Source organism: Medicago truncatula, chromosome 1 (genome assembly GCF_003473485.1).
Source record: "Medicago truncatula cultivar Jemalong A17 chromosome 1, MtrunA17r5.0-ANR, whole genome shotgun sequence".
Lineage (NCBI taxonomy): Eukaryota > Viridiplantae > Streptophyta > Magnoliopsida > Fabales > Fabaceae > Medicago > Medicago truncatula.
The window spans coordinates 18,088,681-18,099,772 of NC_053042.1; the positions used below are offsets into that span (position 1 = coordinate 18,088,681).

An 11,092-nucleotide genomic window follows, 5' to 3' on the forward strand; every position below is an offset into this window, starting at 1 on the left:
GTAACACTTTCGTCCTTTATCTTTTTTCTGTCACGATTTAGTCCTTTATGTTATAAAATAACAACATAGTTATCCTTTTTTATGAAAAAAATAATCAAAAACTCCAAAAAAATATCATCAAACTCATAGGCAAACGTAAATCTTCATCATACAAGCCTAGAAAATTAAATTTCTTTGAAAAAAATCTCATAAAAAATGATAAGATATTGACATTTTATAACATAAAGGACTAAATCGTGACAAAAAAAAGATAAAGGACGAAAGTGTTACCTAAAATAAAGTTAAGGGACTAATTATGTAATTTTGCCTAAAATTTAAGGAATAAATTCTACATAATCTCAATTATTTTGTAATAATGCATTTTTTTTTATTTTATAAAATAATCATTTTATACTTTGATATTTGCAATGTTTGTAAATACCTTAATACTCACTAATACTTGTCTAGCGGATATTCATATAAATGTGAGAACGACATAAATATCCATTTTTATTAAATAGAGAGCGTTAACTACTACGTAAACCCGTGCATATCCATTATCATCCCTAATAGTAGTATATTAACAATGACAGTAACAACACCAACAATCGATTCACCAATATCTCTAACATTGTCTGAATCGATTCAAACATGTTTTAAATTGTATCATGCATTATGGGTTATTTGAATCGTCTCAATAAGCTTGTGACTCGTACCATCTCTCCAACTATTTTCTCTTTGTCTTATATGGTTTGAATCGATTCAAGTAGTAAGTGAATTGATTCATTCAGTTCATTTTATGAGAAAATTGATTATTTTCTCTCCTTACTATAAATACTCTTTCTCCCACAACTTCCCAATTATTGAATCATTTGCATCTATTCTCTCTAAGTCTCAAAAGCTCATTGCTCATACATTCTTCAAGATTAAACACTTTTTCTTAGAATCACTTTGTCTTTGTTCCGACAGGGAGTTATGAATTCAATTAACTTTTAATGATGATTAGACGAAAGAGTTTTTAGATAAAAGTTTGGATTTTTTAATTACAAGAAAATAAATAAGATAAAAGCCTTGGAATTATTGGTTCATCCTAATGACAAGTCCTTCACAAACCAAACTATTAAACTTATAACCTTATGTTAGACCTAACTTCTAAAGACAGTTTCTTTTTTGTTCCTCTAGCAACCAAGCCTATTTCGCTGACTTGATTACTATTAGATTTTGGTCCTAAGTTGCAGCCAAGCCTATTTCGCTGACTTGATCACAATTTAGAATCCTTGAAGTTCGAAACTATATGTCTCAAAGATTGTAAAGACTATTTCGCTGCCTTTACAATCTTTGTCTAAATTCACTTGTTCGAATATCAAAACTCCACTTTCGTTTTATGAATTGATATTTGAGATGATGGACGAACAATTATCAAACCCTCCACTTTCGTTTCCACAGTTTGATAATGGTTAATCCATGTTAAAGCGGTGAATTAAGATTAGAGATTAGGGTTACATAAGATTAAGGTTTAAAGCCTGGTTTGATTAGGATTATGTCATTAGACTTATCCAACAATCCTAAGACAAGAGAAGTCTACTCACTGACGTTCATTGTAGACAAGGAGAAGAAGAGAGAAAACATAAAAGTAAATAACAAGAAAGTAAAATGAACTTTTATTAGAAAGACAATTGTCACATATTGTATTCCAAGAAAAGATGAATATTTGTGATGGATGGCTACTCTATTTATAGCATACATTTGATATAAAATCTAAGCAATTACATTTGGGCTAAAAATAGAGTAGCTTAAAATCTAAGCAAAAAACAGCAAAAGACACTCTGGAGGGTGGCACGGCCGTGCCAAGGCTAGCACGGGCCGTGCCAAGCTTCTGACTGTGGGGAGACATATTTTTGTCTCTCAATCTTCATATTTTTGCATTCAATCGGCTCCAAGTCTATTTTTTTTGCTCCAAGACTCAATCCATCCAATATTCATTCCTGAAATAAAATAAAATGCAATTTGTAGTAAACTATCATAAAAAGGAAATAATACTAATATAAAATAAAATAAAATCTAAATAAAATTAAACTAAAAAGCATATAAAAGTAAGCAATAAATGACTCATCACTAGTAGGGATTGTAAGTTGGTTCTCTCAAGAAGATTGATTGAGCTTAATCAAGGCTTCAAAGAAATTGAATAATCTCATTCCACCTCCAAAGGGCTTGGGGGTCTTTCTTACCGTTCTTGAGATCGAAGGGGGTTCGTCAACCAGACGTAGCATTGAAGACTCGAGTGAACAGATGGAAGGAGTGCATGGGTAATTCAAGGATCCGAAGATTCAAGGAGCACTAAATTCAAAGGGTACTTGAAGAATTGGGGCAGCTTTGTTTTACATAGGAGTTGAAGAATTAGGGCTTTAATTTGAAGGAACTCTTTTAAACATTGTAATCAACTTTTCATACATAGTGGATGACCTTGGTGAATGCGTACTTTATCAAGTATAGTAGAGGTAGCCCTTAGCGAGGACGAACAAGGGTGAACTACTATAAACAAGGGTGAACTACTATAAACATTGTAATCTACTCTACTACGAACAAGTAGAGTAGAGGTACACCTAACATGATCCATATGCAAATACACTTCGTTCCTAGGCCTATATGCATCCCGGTACCAGTTTCTAATCAACATTTGTATGTCAGAGTTATGTTACTGAGCATACATACATCCTAATCAATATTTATGTGTCAGAGTTATGTTATTGAACATACATACAACATTCGTCCTTCGTTGTTTTTATGCAATATGATATGATGCATGAAGACTAGCTAATAACATATAGAAAATACATCAACAACAATAAATCATCTTCACAACATAGTTCTTTTCGTCATTTTACTTGTTATTATAAAACAAGTACGTCAATTGTCATTATTCAACATTATACAACATGGTTATTACTTTATCATTCAACCTTTTACAACATAGTCATTACATCATTACTCGACATCATAATTGATTATGAATTTTGATGATGTTGTTAAGTGATGAATTTTGATGATGACTTAAGGTATGTATATGCTTGATGTGTTATGATAGAAGTATGATAACATGATTGATGTTGAACTAGGGATAAGATATATGTGATGGTAGTATTCTAGGAATGTTAAGTATGTATATGTGTTTTGCATGAATCCTTAAATGCTTATGCTTGATTATATCTTGATTAAGAATTGTGGACTAACCCCCAGTGGTCATTCGGTTGACCGCCTCACAATATTTAAATATGGTGTAGACGGCGTGCAGGAGTAGCTTTGTTGCTTGCTTGGTGAGTGCTTGATGATAGCGGGAGCTTCCTCCGTTTATCTATTTTGGTGTCTTAGTATAGGGCTCTGATTTAGGGTGTCAGTCTCTCTTTTTCTTTGGTGTCTACTATTTTATATGTTGTTGAGACTTTTACTCATATGTTGAGACTGGAGATTTATTTTGTTATGTGTTTATGATGTATATGACATGCCTACTTGGAGATGTATTCTATTTATCCGCTGCGACGTTTTAGAGAAATTTTTATGCACTGTTTGAGTTTTATTGAAGACGTGACATCTATTTCTTGAATAGCTGTATTATTCGTGTATCTTATCGCTTTAATAGAAGTAGGGCATTACAAGAAGGGCTGGTTTTAATTATTACAAGCAGGATCAAACCAGAAATCCTAGGACATGTTGTGCAATGTTTTTAAGAAAAAATAATTCGCGTTCATCAAATTCATAGGTTGCTTTATGAACAAGACGAGACTGTATGACGTGTTTCGATGGAAAAAAGTTTTAAAACAAAAGGAAACGCAGTAAATGCAAAATAAAAGCTAAAAATTTAAAACACGGAAACTTAAAGAAAAGGTTAACTGCATTGCATTCAAAATAAAGGTTGTTCGACAAATCCTTTACATACATTATGTGTAACTCTTTTTTCTCCCGCCTGTACTTCGAGTGTTGTAGAATTTCTATAAGTGATTCGTGACCCGTTTTCCCTATGGAAAACTACTATTTATGCATAGCAAAATAACTGGAAAAAGCCTAACTCCACAATCAACACTTCTTACATGTAGAAAACCGCTTGTCTCCCACGTTTTCATTGAGGAACCCGATTCTCTTTGAAATTCGAAATCTTCCCACCTCAACAGGAATTGCTTGGCTTCGACGGTCTTGCATTCCCGACTCACGTCTTGTCGAACTCTAGGGTTTTTAGACCCTTTCACGCTAAGTCCACATCTCGTCGAGCTCCTTAAGTTGAAGGAAAAGATTTCGATTCCTGCAAAGATAAAAGTCAACTAATGTTGACCGCATTAAATGAGTCTGTTGAAATTACATGCTAACAATACTACCATACTAAGAAAATTTAATATATTCCTTAAAAAAATTAATATAATTTAGAATAACTCCATACTTAGTAAACTGTCACCATTATTACCAAAAAAAATTATCCCAAACAAATTACCTTTCAAAGATTATAAATATATAAAAAAATATTATTTAACTTTTTAATAAAATTAGTCAAAATTAAAAGAGTTATATTTTTTTTTTTATTTTAAAATATCACAACCTTATAAATAATAGCTCATAATATTCATCATCATCACCTCAAAAAAACAAGTCATCGTCATGATAATTATCTAATTAAAATGCCTTCCATGCTACCACTAATTCTAACAAATCATAACCTAGGTTCCAAAGTGATTCTGACTCAAGAAGAGTTCAACTTATTTCACAACATTGATCGACAGTAGTTCCTTCGATTGGTTGTGGGACTAGGTCGTGAAATCTTTGAATCAATAAGTGTAATGGCTTTCTTGATTTGGATTGAAAGAAAAAGTAAACAATTCAATTTGGTAGCAAATACTCTTCAACATTGGCCTAATGTCATGCTAAGCAGTCTTGCTGATGAGTTTGTTGTAATCCTTAATTGCATTGAGAGTTCTCGATACCCTAACTCTTTTTTAAGGAAAAATAAGTTGCTATTGATTCAACAAATCATGCGTCGCAATGTGACTTTTGAATTTTTCCATGAAAAACGCCTCGAGCTGATCATTGATGTCACAAAGTTCATTAATAATGTCTGTATTAGAGCTTTTACAGATATAATTGAACAAGTGCATTTGACAGGGTTGTGAAAGAGTAAGAGTTATATCTTGCAAATGTCTATTAGGGTGCGAATATTCTTACTACCATGCAGCCACAAGGAGGGTATTATGCTCCAAATAATGTTACAATAGTGCCACAACAAACTGTTGTTCCACAATTTAATGAATGAGGAGTAGGGGTGGAAATTGGCTATGTCAAACCGAAATTTTTTCTTTAACAGGAAAAACTAGGGTTTTTTTAGAATAATGTTGGATGAAAATACCAGAACATGAGAAGTAAGAAAAGTCTTTTGAGTGTGCTAGGCTGGTTTATTTAAACAGATTTGAATTATATCATTTATTATTGTTATCATATTAAGTTTTGTGCTTTTGATTAAATTATAATTTTGTTAAATTTTTCAATTTACCCTTATTAATCAGCATTAATTTTTTTGAATATTTAAATGTATTATTATTATAAATTAGAATTGAAATATGATATCATATATTGTCAATATGATAATAATAGAAGTAGGTTATTTAAAATAAAACTAATTTCATAAACTAAGAATCGATTAATTCTGAAAAATCATTTGCAAACTCGAAATTATTATGAAAACAAGTATCACAAATTTCACGAGTAGAGATTTCATCTCACCGCACTTCTAGGAGCTGGTCATTGCCATGCCTTGTGCAACAACGATCACTCTCCACTCTCGTCAGCCTCGGGTGTTACATGCTACAAGTCAAGTTCATACCATAATTTTTTTGACAGATAGGACTTGGACCTTTTGATGATAAGTCATCTTACGTTATTTTCAATATGTTTTTTAGTAAGTTTAGTAGACAATTTAGTCATTATAGAGGAGTTTTAGAGAATTTTCTCATGGTTTAAGGGCCTTTTAGTATTGTTTTCAATTGAGTCATGTAATTTTGTTTCTTTCCTAAACCATACAATTTCATAGGTTTTTTGAGTCTTTTATTGATAAACCATGTAATTCGGCAAGCAAGACGTCTCATGGAAGTTTTGGAAGACATGAAATAAAGATGATTAAGGTTAAAAGGCTTTAAGAACATTGCGAATTGGGGAAATTTCGTCCAAAGAATAAGTCATAGAAGGAAAACACTAAAAGAAGTAAAGAACTAAGAAAAAGGCAAAATCCGCACCTGAGGCTGAGGCACCACGCCCCACGCACCCTAGGCGCATGGGATTGAGAGAATTTTTTGTCTGTCAACTTCCATGGCCTTGCACATAGCTCCACGCACCCCACATTTTATGTTCCCTGAAAAGACAACATTTTGGTGTTTTCTTCTTGCAGGGTGGGGGAAAAGCCCAGAATTTCAACATAAACCTAGCAGGAAATACGCCTATAAATAGAGCTCATTCCAAATAAATATTCATTTAGAACTTGACGGTTCAAAAGGAATTGGAGTAATCGAAAAAGATAAGCATGTGTTACAATCTGAAGTCGCGGAAGGCTATATACCTATCATTTGTATGCTCGCCTTGTTGTTTCAATGATATCTTGGTGGAGGAGATTTTGAATTTATGTCTGTCATTTTTGGTAATCTCGGTTCTAATGGATAGAAGCCTAGCTTATGGAGGAAATTATTATATAGAGTGGAAATTATAATGAGTGGTATTTAAACCCTTTTCTTTTCTCTACGTTGAATTGAAAATGTGTTTCTTTCACTATAAACAAACTATTCTCCCTCTCACTCGAAACCCTTCGTCCCATAACATCCCCCCCCCCCCCCCCAAATCCAAACACATAGTCTAAGATGTAGACAAACGGATGGTGGTGCGCTCACTTTTACACAATGTCACCACACAATTACCAGCATGCAGTCTGTAGTGTTGGAAGTTGCTTTGTTGTTCTATCTTAATTTTTATGGGTTGACATTGTTTTCTCCAATGCAGTACAAACATAGAACGCATCTTTCCACAGTTGCTTGGTTGGGTTGTACTTTTGTTGTCTTAGACTAGGAAGTTCATCTTTTAGGTTAATGGATTTTTTGCTTCAGATTTTGGTTGTAAGATGTCTATTGTTGCTACTATACATTCGTCGTAACTAGTGCTGCTGTGTTGGCCTACGTCTCGGTTGGTTCAGTCGTTGGATTTTAATTCTAGGTTTGATTTATCATATTTGGATCTGGTTTGGTTGTCGTCGTCATCTTATTGGCCGATCAAGATTGTTTTAAAATACATGTCATTGATCTGAATCTATTCACTGGGTTCTCAAAGGTGGTGCTGGTTTTGATTGGTGTTAGGCTAATTTGAATTTGGCTTCTTGGTTCGATTCAATACATGTTGAGATCTGCAATTTCAAAGTTTACAGGTTCTACGTATGATAGACTTTTAGCAAATGTACTAAAAATATATCGAAGTAATAAAATTTATAAGTTCATATTCACAGGGACTGTTTCAATTTCTACTTGACAAAAACGTTAAAATAAAGAATATATTAAATTCAATAGTGCTTCAAGCAGTTGAGTTGTTTTGTAACATAAACCGAACATCTTTATCATCTCAATTAAAAAAAAATGTTTGACTTTAACCGATTTAGGTTCTAGGTTCTTGTCAATCGGTCGTCCAGACCTATTTCCACTTTGAAGGATAAAAAGGAATAAACATTTTGTTATGATTTTGATTAGATATATAAATAACTAAAATATATTATGTAAAAAAAAAAAAAAAAACTAAACTATTTTCACAAAATCCAATATGAAAAGTAGCTGTCAGAGAATGAAAATACAATTTGATTTAGTAAGATTCTTTTTAAATTTATTTTATTGAACGGGTGATTAAGATTTGTGACAAAAAGATTCATTCAAAAATAAACGAAAATTAACCCTAAAAAAATATAATATCGGGCTACAAGATAAAAAAGGAGATAGGAAACCTAATCAATAATAAAAATAAGTAATGTTAGGGTTAGCGATTGTGAAAGGAAGATATAGAAAACCCTAACACAGTTAGCGATAGAAAGAAACAACTCTGTTTCCTTGCTTGCGTGAGAATCACCTACCAACAACGTTTGTTTTCTTCGTCGATTCATGGCTGATGAACAACGATGGGATATCAAGAAGGTGCTTGAGACGAGTGATACTTGTAGCCATTTGAGTAGGCTTTTGTTGGATAAGGATTGGGCTGAGAAATTTGTCATTCCGGTCTTGTTGGATGGTGCTGCAGCTGCTCTCCAAGAAGGAGTCCAAGTTCAAGTCTGGGACATTGACACCAAATCTCCTCTTTCTATAGTTTTCATGTATCGGCACTCGGCAAAAATGTACGTCTTCACCAAGACTTGGACCAAAGAGTTTGTTAACAGAAGGGAACTGAAGAAAGGCGATCAAATCGGTCTTCGATGGGATCAAAACAACCAACGATTTGATTTCTCCGTTCTTAAGAACTGATAGTGTATTTTCTGATTTTAAAATCATATTGCATTTGTATTATTATTTCTGTGATAAGTTTCTTTTCCACATATAAATAGGAGTGTGTTTTATTTAAGAGGTAATTAAACATGTTTCTGAAAATAAGAATTATGGGCTAGCTCATGCACATTTTGACACAAAAGGGGAAAGACTTTTCTGTTTTCACCTTTTCCGGCTTCCGTGTTGTTGTTTCTATGCAGTCCAACAAATGTTTCTCGATTTCAGATTAATACCGAGAATCCAATTTGAGTCGGCTAGTTTAACTTCTTCAAAAAACGATTAATACCAAGAGTAATAAGTTAATAACACACACGTATGAGAAGGAGGAAGATACAACAAGAAACATGTGAAATTTAACTACTTTAGCTGAATAGAGTAACAAATGGAGATTACATGTTTGTTTGTTCATAAATTATGTTAGTTTGTATGTTTTTAGTCATTGTCTTCATATATATTCTAATACTCTATGATACTCTATATTCTATGTCAATTTGGTATCAGTTGGTGCCTTAATAAATCATCCAAAATTGTTTTTTGTTCTTTGAAATAAGGTTACATTTCAAAATATGTATTTCAAACTATAGGCAAAAAAAATCTTCCACATTTTCCTTCTAGCATTTCCTTCCAATATCACAAATGTTATGTACCTCCTTTAGCAAATTTGAAAAAGTTACTTTTTGTTTCTCAAAACAATTTGTCTTCAACTGAATTTGATATATGATGAAGAGGTATAATTCTTGACAATTTCCTTCTAGTAATTTAACCAATTTTTCTTCGGCGACATTGCAGTTATATGAATTGATATCCGAATTAAATTTAGATAAAATTGTCCAAATTGTTAATGGATTTTATCTTATTTGAATCACAATCCGGTACTAGCCATCTCGAATTAGGTTGTATCAAGATTGAATAGCAAATAAATTCTATTAATTTTTTTTCTTTCTATTTATCTATTAATCTTTCTAATTTTGACAAAATTTATTAATCATTATTTCACCATGTCAAAAACACCAACCATTAAGAAGGACTTCATAATTTGAATTAAAGAGATCAATATGATTTTGATCCATGTCAAACTCTAACAAGTTTCTTTGAGTGTCCGTTAGAACATGATATTACAAATGCATAGATATCCAAGTAAAATGGATCTTAAAAACACCAAGCATTAAGAAGGACTTCATAATGAGATATGAAGCAAAGAATATGAGATCAAAAGTTGATCCATGTCAATCTTATAAACAAAATTCTTCAATAAAAGGGGAACGACAATGTAGACATAATAACACTTCAAATTGCAGATCGAAAGATAAAAAAGGAACATCAAAAGTACTTTAGAATAGCTAAACAAAGAAGTTCAGAATTGTTCTCATCAGTTGATTCTCATCTCAGAAGTTAAGATTAAAACTTTTGCAAAAATGGAAAAAAATATCAACTATACTTGATGTTGCAAATTAGATAGTTCAGAATGGCATGTCAAGGGATACATGAGATTGAAACTCCAAAGATCATAAGCAGATCATAATGGACTTCAGAATGAGAAATTAAGAAAACAACAAAATGAATGACAGAAAGATAACCAAAGGTGCATAAGAAAATCAGTAAGAAAGATCAACAAGTGAGAAACAATGTGCAACGACTACTTTCAAGACTTTCTTAGTCTATATGGCAAAGCACAAAGGGACGAAATAACGGCTAGTTCATTGCTTGCTCACCAAGATTGAAGCTCTATATAGGACATCACATCACTATTAAATGAGAACATAACCTCTCAACAACACAATCTCTAACCAAAAATCTTTTTTTTTCAAGAATCACTGAATTTGAGAAATGATCAGAAGCAGAAAAGATTAGATAGCTTGAAAAATATCCAAACATTTTCTCAACTTGAGATTTATTTCTCAAACATCATATAACAAGAACAATGAGAGAGAGAGAGAGAGAGAGAGAGAGAGAGAGAGATAGAGAGAGAGAGAGAGAGAGAGAGAGAGAGAGGTCATTGTGAGATGAAATTGATCAATGATAAGATCGAAATCACAAGAACAATTGTGTAAGCATTTGTAAAGCTTCACCAATCCTCTTTATGCTATAAAGGTGGATTGTGTGGTAACTAAAGTCCGAAAAGGCTGCTCAAAACTTGTATGGTAAAGTAGACTAGAAATGACGAGAAAGTGTGTAAAATCTAAGAGGGTATCTCATGCACCAGATTGAAAAAATCGCACAGTTAGTGGGGACTGGACTAGCCTAGTTAGGTGAACTATGATAATTGTTTGTGTCATCTTCTCTACCTCTTAACTCTTTTATTCGATAGTTCAGAAGCAAAAACAAACAACTCAACCAATCTCTTCTTTTATCAAATTCATTTTGATACATACTTCAAATTCTCATATCTAAATATCTTTTCAAAGTATAAGAAACAACCAAAATTTCAAAGGGTTACAATTCATACATTCTATCTTTCTTGTGACCATTATTTAACACCTAGGTCTCAATTTTTTTTAGGGAACCTAGGTCCCAAATTTAAACATAGGTGAATGTATCCCGCTTAACAACATTTGCATTATCAATTAAGCTAGATT

The 11,092-nt window shown here is 32.5% G+C and overlaps 1 protein-coding gene across 1 annotated transcript; it reads left to right on the forward strand.

The window, feature by feature from the left end:
- Positions 1–8,138: 8,138 nt before the first annotated feature.
- Positions 8,139–8,495, forward strand: LOC25483075 (putative B3 domain-containing protein At1g78640). Its single transcript, XM_013611724.1, has one exon. The coding sequence runs from the start codon at positions 8,139–8,141 to the stop codon at positions 8,493–8,495; it is 357 nt and encodes a 118-aa protein (XP_013467178.1).
- The last annotated feature ends 2,597 nt before the right edge of the window (positions 8,496–11,092 follow it).

What these genes read in the sequence shown, in the direction of transcription:
- LOC25483075 (XM_013611724.1), top strand. Translation starts at nt 8,139, where the DNA reads ATGGCTGATGAACAACGATGGGATATCAAGAAGGTGCTTGAGACGAGT.